The following is a 23,085-nucleotide window of genomic DNA, read 5'->3' on the forward strand; positions in this document are numbered from 1 at the left end:
CGTAGCTTTGGGAAATAAAATGTTTTGCAAACAGCAATACTTTTAGTAAAAGGTGACGTATTGTGCACGGGGGGGGGGGGGGGGATTAATTTGGTCGTGACACGAGCAATGCGTGACCTTTAGTCACCACCACTTGGTTTTTGCCCATCAGAGGAGACGGCAGATGTGACGTAACCAAATAAAACGTGCGAAACGATTACAATATGTTTCACCAATTCAACCCCTATTGTGCCTCTGCGATGTATACTTTGGAGAAAATCGTACAGCGTTATAAAAAAAATTGCAAGCATTAACCCAACGTCCGGTGGGGTCTATTCTTCCAGCCAATGTGCCATTGCCGTCTTCAGCGGTTGGCACATTTTGAATGTTTTGCTTTTTTTTCAAATTGTTGGACAATTCTCCACGGCTGTGCCTCTTCAAAATAAATACAAATAAACTGGTAAAATAATATTCTCATTTTGTATATTCATCAGGCAATGGGCTGAAACAAAAGCGAAGGTTGCTGGGAAAAAAAAACAGCCCCGAGTATCACGCTTCGAAAGAGCAGGCTCTTGGTGTTTCCAGCGTGATGGCGTTGCACCTTGGAATTTGCGCAGATTCCTAGATAGTCGTTGCATTAAAGTTCCGCCTATTGGTGGCCTTGAACTGGTGATGCAATCGCACATTTCCTTAGCAGATGCCAGTGCCTCCGTTGGACAACCGCCGGTTCATTAAGTCACGGTTAAGTGGTCAACGTGCCAACACTGCCAATAATGTGGGCACGATGACCACTTACCACACTGCCATTGCTTTTTTTTCCTGCTAAATCACCCAGATATTGCACAGTTGACAACCCACCGCACAAGGTCTTTCTGTGACAGTATCACATCGTCTGGTTTTAGGTATTTTTCTTGCTGCCTGCCCTCTGTGGGTGCATACCCATTAGATGACACTGTGTGTATATATATCATGACACTCAATGGCCATGAAAATATTTGGCCATTGAGTGTCATGATTTTTTTTTACACAGGGGCATGCTAATTACTGTTGGCCACATTCACGTGTGTTTTTTCTGTAGCTTGATATGCTCCATATGAAGGCCCCGCTGCTATAAATTTGACACCAAATGGCAGCTAATGAGTGTTGTGTTTGTGCCTCGTAGGAAATTAAATTGCCAGCGCTAATGGCTTTTTGGGAAGTAGCCGCTTGAATGTCTTCACGTGAAGAATTATATATACACAAAAATATGAGGTGAAGACGGAGTGATCTTATGTTGTACTTAATCTTGTTGGGGCCAGTCAAGACAAAGCAGAAAAGGGTCTCCACAATCAAACGAGTATTGTTAATTCCACATTTCTATGTCGGTAGCCAGTCTCACTAGACGATGACCCGATTGTTATCCTGGCAAGCCAACTGAGAAAATGCATGACCAGTTTGCTCAGAGTTGACTTTTCATTTATGTATGCTCTATATATATACCATAATTCATGAATATGGAAGCGCAATACGTAAATGGAATCTCACAACCACATTTTAGCATTGATAAAGGGGTGAGAACTCCACAGGGAAACTAAATATCAAGATCAAGGGTATGGGGCTACACACGGCACGACCTCGGCAGGGCAACAGCGAACCCTCAAGCACCCAGCGTGTAGACGGTTCAGTCATTTTTGTGTGCAGTCTCCTGCAAAAGTAAGACTTTTAAATCACATCCCTGGTGACAGAACTCACAGGAGTAGGCTATGGCATTCCGCCGTAACACCCCAAACTTACGAAATGAAAGAAACTCACCCGCAGCCAAGCTTCATGAAAGCTGGATAAATATATAAATAACATCGGCTGCCTTATTTGTTTGTTTTAAATATCATTCTGTTCTCCCGTCCAAACAAAAAAATTACTACGTATCTCAACGATGGGGCCCTCACCTGGATAAATAAAGAACAAATGAATAGATTTATCAACTGCACCTGGCACCCTGGAAATCCCAGAGCCAACACATTTGTCTGAGCCCGGGATGGAGTGTGGGTTAATCCCTGGACAAGTAACACGAGCTTGTGCATGCGAATGTGAGCCCCAGGGTTATGTAGAGAGAGAGAGAGGGTGTTTTTTTTTCTCTCTCGCTGGGCAGGAACGTCTGCCCTTTAACTCTCAAGTGCTCCCTTATGCCGTTGCCCTCTTGACTTTTTATTTGTATTTTCAGCAACCACAGCGACACCAACGTATACGGGGAAGGGGGGGGGGGGGGTGAACCAACAGAACCAGAAAATGCAATATCAAGGCGACTGGGATAAAGGGAGGAAGCTGTTAGGTGTCCCCGAGTAGTGTGCGAGGAAAACAGGGGAATCGAATCAGAATCGTTGCGTTCCACGGTGGGACGGAGGCTTCTGCATCCAGGCTCCGCGATTGTGGAATCGTCTTTCCTCGGTCCATTGGGGGGATTTCTGAGTCTGCGTCACTTTAGAAATCACGTGTTAAAACTCACCACTTTGTACTTGCAGGCTTTTCCTATGACTTAAGATAAAAAAAGAACTGCAATTATTACAACTCGTCACTTTTATCATAGTTCTTCATTTTTTGGGAATTTCGCGAGTGGTCATTGATATTCTTATTATCGGCTTTTTTTACATTTGTCTTATATTGTATCTATACTCGTGAGTGTAGTTTTATTTTTACGGAGAGCGCTTTGAGATACTTCCATATGAAAGGCACCTTATAAAATGAAATGTATTCTATTATTTATCCTGGAGAAATCCGATGAGCCATGAAGCTCTTTTTTGACGGATGCCAAGTAAAGGGGGCGGGTCAGAAAGTCCCAACAACAACAACAACATTAATTTAACAACAAAAAACGATCGGAGTGCAAATTGTAGGAAAGGTAAAAAAAATAACTTCACAGAGGAGAGAGAGGAAGGAGCGAAGGGGAAGACAGGGACGAGGGAACGGAAGAGAAAAGGGCGATGGAGAGTCGTTGCGCTCAGCGGGATGAATGGACGATGGATCGGTAAAAAGGATTGCCAAGATGAGAACAGATATTTGCGCGCAGCGATGGCGAACCCTGCGGACGAGCATTGACCTGAGTAAATAATTGTAATAATGTTAAATAGATGCAAGGCAATGAATTTGGCCAAGTGACATTACGGTGAGTGAGTGAGCGTGCGATGGACTGATTCTCTCCCACCGCAATGTGATGCGCTTCCATGAATTGACTGTATTTTACATTGCGGTGAATGTAGCACCTCTTGCCACTGATAAATACAAAAATACAAAGTTAAGATAATCGATGCTTACGTTCGCCAATGTCGGAGCACGTGCAGTGAGCATAATCATTTATTTAGCTTGACGAATTGATGCACCTTCTTTGGTTCTTTCGGTAAAGTCACGTAGAATGAGAATACAATAATAAAATAACACAATAAAATTCTCACGACGTTTCGGCCACAACGCAAGCGGCCGAAACGTCGTGAGAATTTTATTGTGTTATTTTATTATTTTATTCTCATTCTACGTGACTTTACCGAAAGAACCAAAGAAGATGAATCCTTGCAGTCACGAAAGCTTCAAATCGAATTGATGCACCGTTACGCGCCCGGTGTTTAAGCCCTCGACTCGCGTGCAGTCGGTTGTTGAGTCAACTTATCCTATCAGCCTTCGACGGTTGATTAAGTGCATAATCACTTTGTAGAACGTGAATGTACTCTTTTGCTGTCGAGAGACTGACCACCTGGGCGTTGCACTGTTGAATTCCCGCTACAGGCCTCAGGCCTGCCTATGGAGATAAGTGCCGCCACACACTTGCCTGGGATAAGGAGACCCTGAGTTGTTTGGCAAGACGACGTCTCTAGCTAAAGCACATAGCGAGGTATATTTTTGATTCTTGGCATTCATCTTAAGTGTATGTGTACTGCCATGGGTTAGGTAAAGGCTATGACCATACAGCATGCTAAGACTTTACAACACGTTTTATTGAGTGTTGCTAAGCAGTGCGAATCCATTCTCATTTCACGGTATTAACATTTAGCAGACGAGCTAAATTGCAGAAGTTTGCTGGAGCTTTGGGGGAAAAAAAAATTACATTTTTCAAACAGCAATACTTTTAGGAAAGGTGACGTATCGTGCATGAGGGATTAATTTGGTCGTGACACGAGCAATGTGTGACCTTTAGTCACCACCAGTTGTTTTTTTTGCCCATCAGAGGAGACGGTAGATGTGACGCAACCAATTAAAACTCCACAAGATGTTTCACCAACATCTTGCGGAGTGCATTTTTCCAGCCAATGTGCCATGCCGTCTTCGGCGGTTGGCGCATTTCGAGTGTTTTTCTTATTTTCTTTTCAATTGCTGGATAATTCTCCATGGCTGTGCCTCTTTGAAATAAATACAAATACACTCGTAAAATAATATTCTAATTTTTGTATATTCATCAGCGAATGGGCTAAAACAATGCAGCCTACCACACCCGATTGTATGTGGGAAGGGAGCATAATATCACATTTCATAAGTGGAGATTCTCAGCATTACTGGCTCTCCACTGGAATACCATAAACTTTCCTTAGTCACCATACCACCATGATTCTCGGGTTACATGACGTACACTGGCCATGGGTGAGTGGATTACCTAAAAAAGTAAACGAATGGTGGGGAATATGACTTGATTATGGCAATCCCACGTGCAAGTCTTCGAGCGGGTACTGTTATAGCCTGGCAGTGGATAGAAAAAAATATAATTTATGTTTTGCTTGAAAAGCAGTGGATGGGTGCTCTTTGTAAACGATGTTAAATATCTGTCCTGAACAGATTGCTCATTGAGAACAAGCCTGTTAAAAACAGATGCGGCTGTGGTTAAAGGTGTTATCGAAAACCTCTTTTCCGCTAATTTTATGTGAAAAATAGCAGCTGTGTGGAGTTTTTTTGTTGTTGCTAAATATTGGCAGGGAGTTCCTTTCCTCCAACGTGCGATTTCAACATTTATACTTCCAACAAACACGTATGCATGAATGTAAACGCAATGTTTCATAAACTACATAGCTGCAAAATTGTAGACAAAGCAAGATGGAAAGTCAGTTGTTTATTTGTAGCCAATAATGCGCTTTATCAAGTAGCATATACGTTACCATTACTGTATTGTCATTATTACATGGATCCCACTATGCTTATTTATATCGCTGGTAAATTAGATTATGTAGATCATTAATAACAGAATGATCTGACTCCGCTATTTCAATTTATACAATTAGATAAGGCCATGCTACGTTCGATATTAACGTGGCAAGTACCGTAAATTGATACAGATCTTGACAAGTATTTCTTTTGGAATCTTCCCACCCCACGTGTCTGTAAATCCGACGCGCAGCACATAATGCGAATCTCAGCAGTGAACTCTCCGGCAGTGATGAACCGTGCTCAGCAGAATAAAAGGTCAAAGTGTGGTGTCTCTGGTCAAATGAGTTGTGGAGCGGCCATAAACCAGCAGTGACAGTTCCTCGTCTTCATGGGATGGCCACTAAAACCTTCCAACAAAGTAGTACCTACTTTATCGACCTCGGATGAGTCAACCCCTGACCAGCATTTGAACTCACAAACTTCCGATTGCGAGCCTCGTGATTTTACCACAATGCCAGCCAGAGCTGCAAACGTAGACCATTGCATGCTCTAAGACACCTTTCAAGACATTCTGTATCAGATCATCGTCATTATCTTCCGTCATGGTCAATCCACTGCTGGATGAAAGCCTCCCCAAGTCGCCACCATCTTCTGCGATTCTGCTTGTGCAATAACCGATATTTTTCCTGCGCATGAGTTCATTTCATTGCTCCATCTCTTTGAGGGATCTAATGTCAGACGCGTTCCATTCCTTGGATGCCACTCTGTTATTATTATGGACCAATCGGCCATCATGCCAAGGTCATGACGGGTCCTGGCCAAGCCCCCTTGTCTTAACGTTTGCTCTACTTGATACGTCTATACGAGAGGTAGCAGTATACAGTTTGACACGTGGTAGGCTTTCGCGAGCGATATCCATAATGAGAGGTTTTTTTGGGGTTAGATGGCATAAATATAAATGTGTTGTTAAACCCGCCACCACTCGCCACAGGCAATTAGTGAGGTTTGTCATGTAAACAAAACATGCCAATTAGTGACTAATTCGGTACACTGCTGTGTTGTAGAGTAAACCCACAACATTTACAATTCGAGTACGATGTTTCGCCGGTAATTACAACCGGCTTCATCAGGCGACAGACAGAATTGTGGAGAAATCCTCCTGTTTCGTTCTTAAACTTTTAATTTGATAAATGTGATGTCGTCACTTGTGAGTCAATCATTTGCAAAGACCACAGGGGATGGGGTGTTCATGTATTAATAACTGTGTTCGGCATTACCTTTGAATCGCTGCATCTTTTGAGGAACGTGAGGGAATACATCATGATGTCCGAACATAAACAACAATTCTTACTCGTAAGGATTAAAAGTTACCCACATGTACATTTTTAAATGCTTCTTGCACTTTCTTATTCAACTACTGTACATGTATCCAGGGCTTACTTGCCTGAGAAATATTGAATATCAATGGTCCCTTAATTTTTTTTTAAAGGGTCAGTGTTTTATCCTATACACAGGATAAAAAACTACTTCTCTCTGAATAGTAATTGTAACGTTTAACACGTAGTAGGCGTTCACGACCGATGTTATTCATAATAAAGTTTTCTTTTTTAGCTTAGATCGCATAAATAAATGTTGTGGGTTTACCTTCCAACACACCAGTGTTGATGAATTAGTAACCAATCAGCACGCTTTGTTTACGTGACAAACCTTACCGATTGGCTGTGTCGGGTGGTGGTGGGTTCACAACACATTTATGTTAACGCGATCTAACCCCCCAAATAAAAACCCTTTGTTGCGAGTAATTGCAACATTAAACGTGGAATACTCAGGTGGTTCACTGGCTCAGTGGCTCAGAGCAGCAGTGAGCTGACACTGCTGAGACGCTGTGTTTGAATTTGCACAGGGGCCTGTGATGGCACCAATTGAAGTGAGTCGATGTTCCCAGTGTTGGTCACCAAACGACGGAACGCACACACACACACACAAAAAAACATCCCGTTAAATTTGGCTTCAAGCTTTATTTGGTGGGAAATCCGGCTCTGATAATTACAAATATCTATTTTTACCGTCACGCAACGGACCTTTGCTGTCTCTGTGTCGGCTCGTTCGGAAGCACTGCCCTCAAGTGTAGATACGAGGTCACTGGAATTGATTTCCGAAGTTGTTCTGTGATATCTGCTTCTGTGGACTGTTGTCTAACACGGGCCGATTTCGCTGCCCGACGAGATTTCCAAATGAAGTCACCGTCACGTGGCATGACGCTGCTGTAGCACGTGACATTGAAAAGAAAAAAATGTATTGCAATGTGTAATACTGAACCGTTAAAACATTGAGTAAAAAAAAAACCATCAAGAATAAACATAGTAAGTCTAGGCACTTAGCCAGAAGCAAACAAATTCCCAGGGCCTGAAATGTGGTTTCGCATGTAATTGATGTTAGTCATACATTTTCGAATGTGTGACATCTGCTACCACAGCCAAGTGTATTATGTATTAACATATATGAGCATGGTTGCTGTGTGCAGGGTTAAGAGGTCCATCCAGTTATTCTGCCATCGGACACCTGCTTTAGCAGAACTGCTGGCACTTCGCTTGCAGTTGGCGCTTTGGCGAGCCGACCTGCACTCATTAATGTGCGGTAGCTTCCGAATGTACAGTCAGGGCAGTCTGAGCTCGAGCCTAAACCGTCTTCCGATATCGTCGCCGCCGAATACAGATTGATTTTTTTGCCTGTTGAGCTTTCAAAGTAGAAGCCTGCTCGGAATTCACACGGTTGTATTGAGAATAGATGCACCTGCGTGCACGTAGGCGCGAGCGACGCTTGTAGCCTGTGCGGGCTGCATGTGGTAGGTGGTCTGTGTCCTTTTCGCACTGAGTTCATGCCCACGCTGAGCTGCAATCCTGTTCCAAGCCACGAATAATATCAGTGCTTCGTGGCATATGAACCTGTTGAGGGACATCCTCTAGGTCGACTCATCCGTTGAATGGGCGCAATTGTGTCGTGTGCCAACATCAGCACGAGCGATATCGAGGGTTCCAGGTGTGTTTCAGGTCACACGACCCCCATCACGTACCGTTCCGGCCTTCATAGGGCCTGTCGCCACAGTCTATACTGTGTCTTTGGAGCCGTGGTGCAGTGGATAAGTCCACTGCGCTCACAGCCAACGCCACTGACGATTATCTGAACCGGTCCTGGACCTCCCCTCGGTTGACTCAGTCTCAATCGAGTACCTGCCGTGATGCGTAAACATCGCCGCTGGAGAGACAAAGGTGGTCACGCCCTCCTGTGTTGCGCCGGCCTCCATAGGTGCTGCCTGCTAATAGCACTTGCCCCAACACTGTGTTGAGGCTACACGGGGGACCGTTGTCTTTGTAACTTGATGTGTGAAAATGTGAACAATGAGAGGGTTTTTTTTTTACATTAAGTGCAAAAAAATGCAAGCTATTTGGGGCTGTGCTTATTTTATTTTGGTAGCCCTGAGTCAGTGATGAAAATTCCACATTCCTATGGCAGCGGTAAATCCCCCTTCTCCACAATATGATGACTTGACTTTTCAACAAAGTAGTGGCCGAGGAGGGACGGTGATAGGTATTAAGACAACCCTTGACCAACCCACTCTCAACAGCAGTTGGTGCATGCACAACTGGATTTTTATTTATTTTTACTTTACACGACACGACAAAAAAATTAACTTTGTTACTTTAGAAATTGTTGATATGAAAGCCTTTCACGAGCAATTTCTCATCACTGTAGAGTGTTCATTTCCATTGACATCCAACTCGTGTTTGTTCGGAATGGTAGCGACAAGTGATTTACAATGCCACAGCTGACCTCCCCGCACACACGCGCACGGCTGGTTCAGGACCCTCGCATGCAACTGGAAATAATTTGTTGAAACGCTGAAAGATCGCTCATGGCGCTCTGCTGGTCAGCTCGTTCTATGTATAGAGGTGCGTTAAGAACATTTGGATCGGGCACGAGGTTCCAAAATCCTCGTGCCGTGGCCATTGCATTTTCACGGGAGACGTACGTGCGCGGTTGAAATTGGAGGTGCGGGGACTACTTGCGTGTTGTGAGTACGTGTATGCATGCATGTGTGTAGGGGATACCTTAGGCCGACTCGGCCTTAAACGAATACCTGCTTCGGTGTGTGAAAATCAAATCGGCAGCGTGGGGGATACATGGAGGCAGCTGTCTGGGTGTTGAGGCTGCTCTTCTTGTTTGCAGTGCTGACCTTGTTCAACGTTTTTCATGCCATTGTCGTTGATCTGTGTTACGAAACAACGTTTAAAGCATTCAAAGTTTTACATTTTGTACCCCCCCCCCCCACCTCAGAAATAGCACTTGAATGGTCTTCCTCCAGAGAAGGAGTTTGTAAAAAAAAAAATTGAAGCTTTGAAAAAGCGTACACATGCTCGGCTTCAACCCCCTCTACAATCACGCCGTCTGTGTGCTCACTGCAAGTGTTGCTAAATGATGATGTGATCACTTTAATAGGCGCTCGCTAACAACAACTTCACCTATCGTCTATCAGGCTAAGCGTGCATTTGTTCAATTTTGTGTAGCATCTGTACAGTACTACCAACATGTAAACCAAACGAAACTATTTTTTTTTATTTAGCCAGGTAAGTCCCACTGAGCTATGTGGCTCTTTATCGGAAGTGACCTGGCCCTCGAATGATGTCTCAATGAAGTGGCTTCTCGCGCGGCAATTTATCGCCAGCCAAGTAACCCTGAACGCGTCTATCGAACACGTTCATATCACGTGCACGAAGTGAGTCTGGGCGCGCGAGATCACACTGTTGCAAATATTCACGCGACAAACCACAATAACCAAATGTACACGGGCGAATAATCCTGCAGGAGGTGACGTACCCCGAGAGCATGATGACACCCCCCCCCCCACCACCACCACCACCACCACGGGCACACGCCACCAGCCTCGCCAAACACGCGCGAGGCAAGCCACGCGTCTTTCCTCGCGCTCGCGAGGAAAGACGCGACGGTCGCGCTGGTGTCCACTGCCCGGCACCTCCGATTTGCGCGGTTGGCTACTTACGGTGTGGAAGAAGTTCAACGTACGTGCGCGTACATCGCTGACGTGGTTGGGGGGGGCGGGGGGTGGTGCGTGGGTGGGGGCATTTTTCTGTGTCCACCGCAGCGATCCCCCCCCCCCTTACACCCACCCCCCCCACCCTTCTCACCATTCCCTCTCTGCCCTCCCCTCTGTCCTGCAGATCAGCTGCTGGTGAGCTGCTGCCTGTGAGTTCCACTTTGCCCGGGCTTCTGTCAGCCCATGGCAGGATGAATTGCTGGTTAGTGAGCTCGTCAGATAGCAACGGCCTCCTCCATCTGTCTTTCCTCTGTCTCTGTCTCTCTCTCTCTCTGCACAAGGTCTAGTTTGCCCGGGCGTAATGTCGGATGTCGATTGAATGCTCTTCTCGTCAATTGAGTTACCTTCTGTCGTGTTTTCAAGAGGACGGGGCCGGTTTTCGCACAATACTTTAAAATGTCTCACTGCAATGGGTAGATTATTTCGTCAGGCTAATCGTAACGTTTGGATGCAATAAAATTATTGCCATAAGCGAATTGGATTAAAGTTCTGTTGACCGGTGCTGTGGTTATGGAGTGTTTGACTCGCGGTTGAAATCTTGAGAGGTAACACATCCTGGATAGTGATTGACTACAGCCCATCATTTTAATTCGAGTACTACTTTGTGGGACATCATCAGTAGTCCTGATGGAGAATTGTCCCCCGCAATGGAAATGTGTATGTTCCGCCTCTGAATCAGCGTTGCTCACTCGCTTATTTTATTCTCATAATAATAATTTGAACTCGTAACATGCCCCACAGCATACTTTCTCGCTCTTGCAATTGCCCAAGCTCTGCTGTCCTATATGTGTTAAGGTGTTATCCGCCAATTAGCGGGTGCTTACATGTGGGAGGGAACCGGAGCATCTAGAGAAAACCCGCGCGTGCGAGCGCCGGGGAAGCTTTGAATCATTTTTGTTACTTTGAACGAGCCGAATTCCACTGCGTATGTTTTTCGCCCGTCGTCCCGCGTAGTATTGCTCTCGGCGCGTGTTTTGGGACCTACCGCCTGTTGGCCGGCATGATTGTTCTTGACATTTTTGCTCCCAGCACGTGGGGTTTACGCTGAAGCCGTCCGTGGGGAAGCTCCCAAAGCGTTGAGCGGAGCGCAACTCGTCGGCTAAATTGGTCAATCATCTGAGCGTAGACTCAACCCCATTTCGGCATCAGCAGATTGTTTTATTCAACTCTACCCTAGCAATACCCCGGTTTACATTGAGGATGCGTTCCTGCATGCGTCCCAACGACGTAAATGGAAGCGATTTGCAGGGTAGGTTGTCGAGGCGAAGTGCTGAGGGGCGAAGCACAGCGAGAAAGGACGGACGATGCCGTCAGCGACGTGGGAGTGGGTTGAGGCGACGCACAATCAGGTAGTGGTGTTAATAAATCAAGTGACAACATGCAAGGGAGGAGACGTGAATCGGGGTATTACCGTATTACATTTCCTTTACAACTAATACAAGTTCATGGTTTCCTTGTCTTGGCTAATCAACCTGTCTTAACCATAAGACCAGTTGCTACAGCATTACGAACGGGCAAGACATGAGTAGATTTCGATTGTTTTGTTTTCAAATCTACGCAATGATGCTTGCAAAATGATGGAAAATTACTTCTTATATTATAGCTGTAAGCTTGTATCTGGCGTCACCACGTAGAGTTATACACACTGTGGGTGTCACCAAAGTTCAAGGTTCAAGCAAAGCTTGCAAGTATTTTTAAGTTTCGTCATGCACGTGAATAGTTTTTTTGAGGTTGCAAGAATGCCTCGCTACACAGAGGCAGGACGCAATGCTGACAGCAAGGCCGAGTTAGTGAACGCGTCTGAAAAAAAAGTACCTTTTCATTTTGCTGGTCAAATGCTTTGCCATTAACACCTTGGAATAACACTTTGAAAATTTAAAATTTCTCAATTATAATACTGATTACTTACATCAAATGGATCAAGATAGACATCTTAGGTGAATAATATGTGTAAAACTAGATAAATATCCCCCATGTTACCTTTACCATTCTGTCGGGGCAAGTGCTGTTAGTGAGCACTTATGAAGGCCGACAAGGCACACGAGAGGGTGCGTTTCCAGCACCATACCCGGCCGCCTTTGTCTCCCTAGTGGCGATGTTGCGTGCAAAACAACGCACTTACACTGGTTATTTGCGCTTCTTTGAGACGTTTGGCTGAATGAGACGGCTGTGAATTTATCCAAGTTCGATTTCCGCTCACGGCGAACACCAGTGACGATTATTTGAACCAGTTTAAGACCTCCTCTCGGTCGACTCAGTCTCATATAAGTACCTGGTGTGGTGAGTAAATATCGCCGCTGGGGAGACAAAGGCGGCCGGGCGTGGTACTTGCCATCCACCCGCTCGTGTACCGTGCCAGCCTTCATAGGTGCTACTCGTTAACAGCACTTGACCCAACAGTCTGTTAAGGCTCTGCGGGGGATCTTTGTCTTTGTTCCACTTGTCTCTCGGGGTCCCAAGGACATTTTTCCATGACATTGTGTGTCTGAAACGCCGTTAATCTCATTATGTACTCTTTGGTATTTTATCTTTGTAAGTGCACTTTTTCAGCTGTTGGGAATTATTGTTGGCTGGAGATATTATATTGAATCTTCTGATAGTTTCAAACACTGTTCTATGACTGCCTGGAGATATTCCTGGGTAGCTTCACTCAATCAGAAGGGCTGCGAGTCAGAACTCTCAGCACAGGGTTCAGTCGGCCCATCTTCTTCGTCAGGGTCAGTAGCACGAGTGCTGCTTTCTAGAATAATAAACATTTATTGCCACTTTAATCGACTGAACCTTGTTAATGCAATATGGAATTTCAACCGCTGACTCCGGACCACCGCCAGAGATGATCACTCTCGCCATTGCCTGTTAGCTGAAACACAATTTGAATTTGCCTTGACTTTATGCGATTGTGGGAATATACCACATTATTGAAAGGGCCTTCCAGTGGCAGCCTATTTTATTTAGATTTGAACATATTTTTCTATTGGTCGCATAATAGGAAAAACAATCATTGGTAAAGCCTATTTTCTAATGCCAACCCCTTTTGATTGGGATCCTTAGTCCTGTGGCATTCCTTCCTTACCTAGCTGCCCATTTCCACGTTTTTTTTTAAATTAATTCCGCCCATTCACCAAAGCTGTTCTAACCCTATTTAATTAACCTCCCCCCCCCCCCCGCGTTATATAATCAGGCGAACCCCACGTATCCTGTCGGTCGCAATTGCAATTGATGTAACACCCATTTAATTCAGGATGTGCACATACGGGGAGCACGTGTCTGAGCCGACCACAAATTTCGCAACAGCTGGAACGAGGCCCAAGCGAGAAATAGTGGGGGCTCTTCGGTCGTGCAGGGAATTGGTTCTGCCAAAAGCGCTCCGGTGGCTGGCTTACGATCCGTGTAGGGGGGGGGGGGGGCTAACGTGCAATGCAATCACCAGAGCAAAGAGAGAGCGGCCGAGTATCCCGAGTCTCGGTAACCTCGCTCCGCTCTGGCAAGAGGGGAGTGGCACCAGAAACACGCAGAGAGAGAGAGAAGGAGACAAACAAAAAAAAACGGACCGAAGAAGAGCTCTGTCTATTTTTACTGGCAAATGCAAACTGGAGTAGAATGGCTCCTGTCTGTGCCCGCGACACAGTGTGTTATATATATATACCGAGACCACCGCACTCTGTCTAACGGTGTCTGTCCGGGAATATTTATAGCCGCCCGAAGCCGATAACAGCTGCAGCTAAAGCTCCAGTGGCGTGTGTGTGCGAATAACGGAATCGCAGCTCTTGCGTGCCTCTTGATTGTCTTGTGTTTGAGCGCACCTAAATTATCTTCTGACACCCCGTCCATATGTGTGCTGCACTGTAAAGTTGTCCGTGCGTCCTGTGTGCGTGTGTGTGGCTCGGCTTTTTGTTAATGTCTCTCCTGCCTTGCGATAAAGCCGCACGCGGTGACACTTAGCTTGGTCGCCAAAAGCTTGCTCTGGGTTGGAAAGCAAAACACATCCAGGGGGACACTGTTGCTTTCGCCGCAGGTGTTACCGTCTGATGTGAAACTGATGTTCATGTAATTTCGAAAGAGTTGTTAACTTGTGTCCGGCCGTGTTCAGCTCCATCCATATCTCAACTATGAAAATCACCTACAAATAAACACTTAGATTAATAAAATGCAAGGTAATAACTGCATTTCTCATTCCACAGCTACCGTTAAGAAGAGGTAACGACTATTAGTGGGCTGTCGATAGTTAGAAAGACAACTTTATTTTAATTTAATTATGTGGTCATTATTTGAACATTTGCAAGATGTAAGCACGTTCACGTTCGCAAGAGCATGCATAAATGTGTAGTTTAAATACATTATTTTATACCTACGCGACTTTCCCTAAAGAACCAAAGAGTATAGTTTAAATACACTTCCAAACTTATTGGAACCTGTTGTTTTGGTTTCATGAACATAGCCATTAGGCTCATATGTTTTATTTTATATAAGATATAGCTGATTGAATATTCGATGGAACCCATTTTAAGTGGACTGATCCCCTCCACAAGAATGTGGAATTTCTCCCACTGACTCAGAACTACCAATGTAAATCATTGCACACCCGTTGTTTATAGGACAGATGAGACGCTGGGACTTGGCTATTTTGAAACAGTCTATACGTTTCATGACGTCCTATTTGTCATCGCTATATATAATAATCTCACGTTGAGAAGTTAACGCCTAGTTGTGCAATGTTGGCTTATCGAGACCTGAACTACGAGTACAGCGCGTGTGGCAAGGGGAGCCATGGTTATGTGATATTGGACGCTCTGTAAAATAATAATCCAATCGTCGACCCTGCGACAACATGCACAAGAGCATACGGTGCAAACACATGCTCAGTGTGCCGTGTTGCCGTCTTCAATAAAGTGCTTGAATATCTGCAAGTGGCACCGTCGCGTTATGCGGATGAGTTTGGCATGCCAGGGAATTATGAAGAGAACATTCCCACCTGCAAGAGCCGTGCATTGTCCAGGTATTATATTGACGCGAACTCACCCAAAAACCTCGATCGTGGATAATACTGGTCGCGACAGCCGACGTGTTAAACTGCTGTTATTATTTTCGGTATAAAATCTGTGCACAGTTCATATTTGAACATTGACGGGGTTGGGAGTGGGGGGTGGTGCCTGACTGATCCATCAGTGAAAAATTCAGAAAAAACCCACAGCACGGGGCCAGTATTGCATCTCCGTAAGCATGGTGCTGCTCATGGTCCGCGTTTCTGGAGGCATTGTGAGTTGACCCCCCCCCACCCACCCCCACCCCAACCCACCCGGCCATCGTTTGAGCTGGAAATCTTCCCACCGCGAGTCAAGCTCTCTCAGAGGTCCTCGATCCAACCACAGCGTCAGCCGGCACCGCTGGATGTAACATTGCGCGAGAGATAACGGATCTCCTCTGGGGTAAGGTAAAAAAAAAAAAAGGTAAAAAAAAGAATAGCGGCGGGCATTTGATTGGTTGGTGAGAGAAATTCTGAAGCAATATTACTCTCACAAATCCGCCACTTCACACGCGGACCCTAATGCGTCCTATTTCCTTTGGGGTACCAGCAACGTTGATCCCTCCTGGCAGCCGCCGCCGCCAGCCTCCCTCGCGGTGTGTCCATGATTTTTTTTCTTCTTTTCCCGAAACAATGAATGCAGCGAAACGTGATGGCGAGCATATCAGGTAATGGATATTGAAATCATACACGGGACGTATTTCACGAGGGCAGTAATACCAAAAGTGTATCACAAATGTGGGAATGAAATCCTTTTAGGCACGGTATGTAATCCTTAAGTGCGCTGTCGCACAAGAAAAAAAAAAAGAACGCTATCAAAGAATTCCACGGTGGAATTCCTGGGAGGGCGCAGTGTGGCCAAGAGAGGCAGGGTGCGGGATAATCCTTGTGTAAATATGGACGGGGCGTAGGACACGTGCCGTACACAGCGCGGGGTATCGGGTCGCGTGCACGCGAGCTCGCTCGCTCGCGCGTGCACGCGACTCGCACGAGCTCGCGTGAGCGCGTGCGAGTCGCGCGCTCACGCGTGAGCGCGCGACTCGCACGAGCTCGCACGAGCTCGCGTGAGCGCGCGCGTGAGCGGTGTGCAACGGCGACGCTGCCTCCAGACGTGCGCGCGCTCGTAAGCTCGCCCCACCCACCCCCCCGCCCGCCCCGACCCGCCGCCACCACCCCCCTCCCCCCCCCCCCCCCCCCCCGCCGGCGCGCTCGCGAGCTACGCGCGCGTGTGTGTGCCAGGAGATTGAATATCTACCCTCGGGGCTCCTCCAGAAACAACGAAAAGCCACTACGGGTGGCCACGTGGAATGTTCGAACGCTCACTGCGGAGGAGAGGCTGCCACTCCTCTGTCGGGAGCTGGACCGGTACCGCCTGGATCTGTGTGGCGTTCAGGAGGTCCGGTGGACCGGCTCTGGCTCCTGCCACCATGAGGGGTGGACAGTCCTCTACTCGGGGCAACAGACTGCCAAACAACAGGGTGTGGCTCTTCTTTTGAACAAAAGAATGAAGGGGGGGGGGGGGAGCGTGGGAGCGTGGTGGTGAGGTGTGGGAAGCTGTAAGTCCCAGGCTACTTTGGGCTCGCCTTCCCATCAACCGGAGGCGAGGAATGGTGGTCGTGGTTACTTATGCCCCCACCGAAGATGAACATCCGTGGAGGGATGCAGGCAAAGCCGATGAGTCAGATGCCTTCTATGACCTCCTGTCACAGGTGCTGGCTAAAGTGGCGCCTCAGGATAGAGTCATCATGTTGGGTGACTTCAATGCCAGAATTGGTCATGATACTGGCACCTGGTCTGGAGTGATTGGAGGGCATGGGCCAGATCAGCTCAATAACAACGGTAGGAGGCTGCTAGATTTTTGTGCAGCCCATGGGCTTGTAATTACCAACACGCTGTTCCGGCATCGGCGCATCCACACAACATTATGGATGTTGTGGACGGACCAGCGGATGCGAGCCCATGTCCTTGACACCAGGACCTACCATGGAGCTGATCTGCCCTCTGACCATCGACTAGTCATCTGTAAGATGCGCCTGCCATTCTTCCACTCCGGTGGTGGGTGTACACCCAGGACCCCATTCTAACCTAAAGTGCCCTGGTCTCAGTTATCTGATGAAAGTTGCAAGCGAGAATTTCATCATCGCTTGCGGCTGGGATTTGCATCGTCCCCAACTCCTCCTGATGTCGAGGGTAAATGGGCGAGGTTTAGGTCTGTGACTCATGCAGCTGCAATGGCTGCTTTTGGTACGCGGTCCAGACCTCCCCAGAGACCCTGGCTGACAGAGGAGGTGTTCAGGATGGTTGAGAAAAAGCGACAGGCCCACTGTCATCGGCTACAGAATCCCACGTCAGAGAATGAGGAGGCTTACCGCAGCCTTCGCTCGGAGGTTCGGAAAGCCGTGAGGTGCTGCAAGGATGGGTGGTGGTCGCGGGTTGCTGAGGAGATGGAGTCGCCTCAGTGGCCCGTGATCACAAATCTCTATTTAACTCTATCAAAAAAGTAATCTGCAGCGCCACACCTATTACCATCATTAGGGGAAAAAACGGTGATCCAATCTCCGACCCCCAGAAACAGGTTTGCAGATTTGCTGAGCATTTCTGTGAGTTCCTGGGGGAGGGAAAATCCCTCAGCCAGGAAAACAACGTGGCACAAAGTGAGGATGACCCTGCTGAGGGTGCGGTGCCTCAAATATTGGAAGAAGTCACCCCCTGTGAGTGGCTGGCTGAGGTGCCATCTGTTGAGGAAGTACTGAAGGCGATCCGGAGTCTGAGACCAGGAAAGGCAGCGGGCAGAGATGATCTCCCAAGCAAAATGCTGAGGGAGGGCGGCATTTGTGCACAGACTGCCCTATATGACATCATAACAACAGTCTGGACCACTGGACGGGTTCCGCAGGATTGGAAGGATGCCCTGGTGGTCCCCCTTTTTAAGGGGGACCGCACAGACTGTAACAACTACAGCGGCATCTCACTCCTCAGTGTGCCGGGAAAGGTCCTGGCAAAGATTATTCAATATCGCCTTGCCAGGCACGCTGAGGAGAGGCTTGCGGAGCCCCAATACGGTTTCAGGAAAGGGCGGTCCTGCACAGATGCCATATTTTCTGTCCGTCTGCTACAGCAGAGGTGTAGGGAATTCCAAAAAGACCTACATCTCTGCTTTATTGACCTGGTCAAGGCCTATGATACCATCAGTAGGCCTGGGCTCTGGATTGTTCTTCGTGCTTTTGGAGTACCTGACCCTCTGCTCACGATCATTAAGGACCTTCATGATGGTGAGCGGGCCCGGGTAAAACTACGTGGCCGGGAGTCAGAGCCATTCCCTGTTAAATTTGGGGTGCAACAGGGACGTCCTCTGGCTCCCACATTATTTAACATCTGTTTTGACCACGTAGTTCGTGAAGCCTTCAATAGCTGTATCGGGGGAATCTCCATATGGTACAGATATAATGGGAGGCTGATCGACGCCCGAGTGCGGTCAAGAGATGGCTCCCTATTGCTCAACCACGTTATGTATTTTTCGATTTAAAGCTTTCGTGACTGCAATGATTCATCTTCTTTGGTTCTTTCGGTAAAGTCACGTAGAATGAGAATAAAATAATAAATTGATAAAATAAAATAACACAATAATATTCTCACGACGTTTCGGCCACAACACAAGCGGCCTTCATCAGGTGAAGGGACGAGACTGTCTGGTAGGACAGCGCTGGAGTGAAAGAGCCACGTTCAGATCACGGCCTTTAAGCGTCCTCTCACACAGGCCGCTTGTGTTGTGGCCGAAACGTCGTGAGAATATTATTGTGTTATTTTATTTTATCAATTTATTATTTTATTCTCATTCTACGTGACTTTACCGAAAGAACCAAAGAACACGTTATGTATGCTGATGATTTGGTAATAGCTGCTCATTCAGAGGAGGAGTTGGAGACGCTGCTGCTGAGACTGGAGCGTGCCACTAAGAGGTGGGGCCTTACCATCAGCCCCACCAAAACTAACCACCTGCCTGGGTATTTTGTACCATCGGATACTCCACCCCCACAACTCCCAATCGGTGATGGGGCAGTTGTGGAGAGAGTGGAGAGTTTCCCATACCTGGGCAGTGTGCTTATGACTGGCTCTAGTTTAACAGCAGAGGTCTCACTCCGAATCAGTCGAGCGGCAATATCTTTTCATCGGTTGCGTAACTCTGTGTGGAAGCTACCTGGTCTGTCGCTCCGCACTAAGCGTCAGGTCTTCTCGGCCACGGTCATTCCCTCCCTTCTCTACACTTGCGAAACGTGGACCCCCCTAATGGAACATCTTCGCCGGTTAGAAACATTTAGGCTGGCCTGCCTACGATCCATCCTGGGTTTAACCAGACTGGATTGTGTGAGGAGCTCACAAATCCTTGAAAGATCTGGGCAAGGTCCCATCGGTGAGCTCCTCCGGCGGGGAAGGCTGCGATGGCTGGGTCATGTAGCCCGCATGCCCAGCCACCGCATGCCGAAAGAGCTTTTGTTCGGCCGGATCGAGGGGGCTAAGCGGGTGCGGCACGGGCTAGAGAAGAGATAGAGTGATGTGGTACAGGAGGACGTGGAGCTGAGTGGACTTGCCGATGACTGGTACCAGCGGTGTCAAGATCGGCCTCTGTGGAGGAAGCTAGTGAAGGACGCTACTGGGCAGTTGGAGGTAGTCGCCCTCCAACAACAACGGAGGGCGGAGGAGCGACGCTCACAACAACGAACGGAGCGCCGGGTGGCTAAAGCACAGCAGGTTGGCACAGTAGGGGGCACAGGTGGTGCATCAGCCAGTCATCTCGGTCATCTTAGTCAGTCGACCCGTGTCAACCTGGGTCTGCCCCGTGACCTCCTGCCCGCGGGCGTTCGACACTTCACGTGGCCTCAAGGTGCACATGGCCTGGCACAAGCGTCGTGGTGACGTCACCGCCACTTAGTGGCGAATGGCGGTTGTTGTTGTGTGTGCGCGCGTGTGTGCGTGTATGTGCGCGTGCGTGTGTGTGTGCCATTGTTCTCCAGGGGCACGGCCGTGATCGCGGTGCGCATGATATTGGGCTTTGAAGGGCGATAATTAATCTGTTCTCGTGCTGCGACGTATGGACTGGTAACGCAATGTGGTGTTTAGCAATAAGCGCGCGAACGTTCCACTGTGTGTGTGTGGGCATGCACAGGATTTAGGAGGGGAACGGTGGTGTAGCGGTTCGCACGCTGCGCTACGAACCCGGCGAACCCGAGTTTGATTCCCTCTCACGGGCGACACCAGTGACGATGATCTGAACCGGTCCTGGGCCTTCCCTAGGTCGACTCGGCCTCAAATTAGTACCTGGTGCGGTGCGTAAACATCGCCACTGGGGAGACAAAGGCGGCCGGGTGTGGTGTTGGCCACCCACCCCCTCGTGTGCTGTGCCACCTTTAATAGGTGTTTGCTAACAGCACTTGCCCCAAACGTGTTCTATGGGGGGGGGGGGGGTGTCTTTTTTATAGAGTGAGAAAATGTGGCTTGATCATTGGCTTCAGTAGAATCTGAACCAGTCCTGGACCGCTCGTATAATTAATCTGGTGTGGCGTTAACACGGCTGAAAGCATTGCACATGCGACATAGTCGTCACCTGACATGCATGCAAGGCATGATGGGAGCCAGTTGGGCCTTACCACTGTTTTTGAGTACACGTTTGTGTGTTGTTAAATCTGTGCGATTTTAACACTGGAACTCGGAAGGCTAATCATGGAATATTTATGTTTATTTGTATGATAGATGAGAGAGAGTCATAAAGTGTGGTTAGTATGCAAAGACGCAACATTCAAATTTCATTCTTTGCTATGTATATTAGACTGTAACTGCTGGACCACAATTATTTGGTAAACAACTTACCGAAAGAACCAAGAATATGAATCCCTGCGGTCACGAAAGCTTTAAATCAAAATTTTACTTCCTATAGGTTAAGATCATTAGATCATCATAGTCAATGCTTTTGATGCTAAAACTTGTTTCTAAGCCTTTTTTGCAAACTCCAGCAAGTGTCGCATAGTCAACAGCTGACCTACAATGTCAGCTCTAAAAGTGTCCCATGATTCTGGCTAAAAGTCTAGCGACTGACCCCCCCCCCCCCCCGCTGTGTATCCTGTCTCAGGAACCTGCATACCTCCGTTCTGCACGTGGCCCACTTAATCACGGTCTCTCTCTGTATAGACCTCAAAGGAGCACCATCCCACGTAGAGCAGTGTTCTTCACAAATGTTCAGATATTGTTGATACTTTCGCTGATAAGACATCATCAATGTGAGGACGGCCACACCGCCAGCAAGGCAGTGTTGTCACCAAGGGCCGCCAGTCGCTCACGGGCCTTGCAATGAAGAGCATTGACGCCGATAGAGAAAAGCCTCCATAAGAGAGGTTTTTTGGGTTAGATCGCGTAAATGTATAAATGTGTCGCTAAAACCCGCCACCACCCGACACAGCCAACTAGTAAGGGTTGTCACGTATACAGAACGTGGCCAATTCGTCACTAGTACAGCACTAACCGGTGTGTTGGAGAGCCAAGCCACAACATTTACAATCTGAGCACGACGTTTCGACCAGTAATTACAGCTAGCTTCGTCAGGCGACAGCCAGTTGGCTGTGTCGGGTGGTGGCGGGTTTTAACGACACACGATCTAACCCAAAAACCTCTATTATAGATGATATTGGTCGCGAAAGCCTCCTACGTGTTAAACTAAAGAAAGGCCTGTTGCAGTCACTCGAGGAGTAGTTCTACAGTGTCTTCTTCTGAGGCTATTTGTCGGCATTGAGTGACGCTCTGCAGACCGTTGGCATTCCGGAAGTGAGCGTATCGGCCTCGCCACATAACTCCAGTGGCACATTTGGGATGTAAAGTGTTTGGTAGATGGAGCACGTGGCTTTCAAGTAGGACGGTTATAATTTAAAATCCTGGTTGGGAATCAAATCAACGGCCCTCCCCCTAAGAGCAGAACTGCCCAAAATGCGATCCGCGGGCCAAACCTCTGCCTCAGCCAACTCATTTAATCCGACCCTGCGGCATCATTTAAACTTGTCGTTAAAAACCGCCCACCAAGGTTTTGAAATTAAATTAAATTAATAAAGTTAATTATTCACACGACGGTGTGAAATAATTATCTTAGTCATCCTTGTCAGGGTAGGAGGGGCGGGCGGGCGGGCGGACGGGCGGGCGGGGGGGGAGGGGCAGTTCGGTGGGGATGCGGCACAGCACCCCCATGTGCTGTACATCTGTGAAAAGAGCTTCACAGCTCATCGGATTTCTCCAGGATAAATAAAGATTCTGTTTATTCTGATTCTCTCTCCGAAGATCATTCCTATCGCCCAGTCTCTTCTCATTACAAATCTCGCCTGTCTCGGTGGCGAGAAGGTAACCCTCGCCTGCTGTATATTTAGAGTTTGCGTGTTCTCCCCGTGGTTGCGTGGATGTTTCTCCGGTTCTCCGGTTTTTCCCTCCACATTTAGAATCAACATGCGTTTATAGTATTTGGCTGTTGTAAATTTCTACTAGATATGCCACTTCGTCGTTTGTGGCCACAACGCTTCTGAAAAATAATTTTATAGCTCAATGAGCCTTACCTGATTAAATAAATAAATGCATCTCATTTAAACATATTTATCGCTCTTAACCCTTTCCTGTTCCGTGACATCTGAAAGTTGCAGAGTGGGTGTTCTGTTTACCTCTGAATTTCTGAAGGTGCATGCGGCTCAGCGTCCATTTTATTTAGAGAGGCATAGCTCCATTGTTTTTTAAAGACATTGTACTCACTTCAGAGAACTGTAGCGACACGACTGCATTCAACGATAGTATGTGCCAAATTGTGCCATACACCCTCCCGCATGGCCTTGTGGGAGCGTCGGTA

At 47.4% G+C, this 23,085-nt stretch overlaps 1 protein-coding gene across 8 annotated transcripts in view; it reads left to right on the forward strand.

The window, feature by feature from the left end:
* LOC116947176 (estrogen-related receptor gamma-like) overlaps positions 1-23,085 on the forward strand; it is a 404,855-nt gene that overhangs the window by 224,376 nt on the left and 157,394 nt on the right. For 7 of the 8 annotated variants that reach the window (XM_032962634.2, XM_032962633.2, XM_032962635.2 and 4 more), the window contains one exon: positions 10,317-10,394. The exons of the other annotated variant lie outside the window; for it this stretch is intronic. In XM_032962634.2, coding sequence (XP_032818525.1) covers positions 10,317-10,394 — 78 coding nt within the window. The remainder of the gene's footprint in view (positions 1-10,316; positions 10,395-23,085) is intronic. 8 annotated transcript variants of the gene reach the window in all.

Source organism: Petromyzon marinus, chromosome 29, assembly GCF_048934315.1.
Source record: "Petromyzon marinus isolate PM22_M1 ecotype Great Lakes invasive population chromosome 29, UKy_Petmar_22M1.pri1.0, whole genome shotgun sequence".
Classification (NCBI taxonomy): Eukaryota; Metazoa; Chordata; class Hyperoartia; order Petromyzontiformes; family Petromyzontidae; genus Petromyzon; species Petromyzon marinus.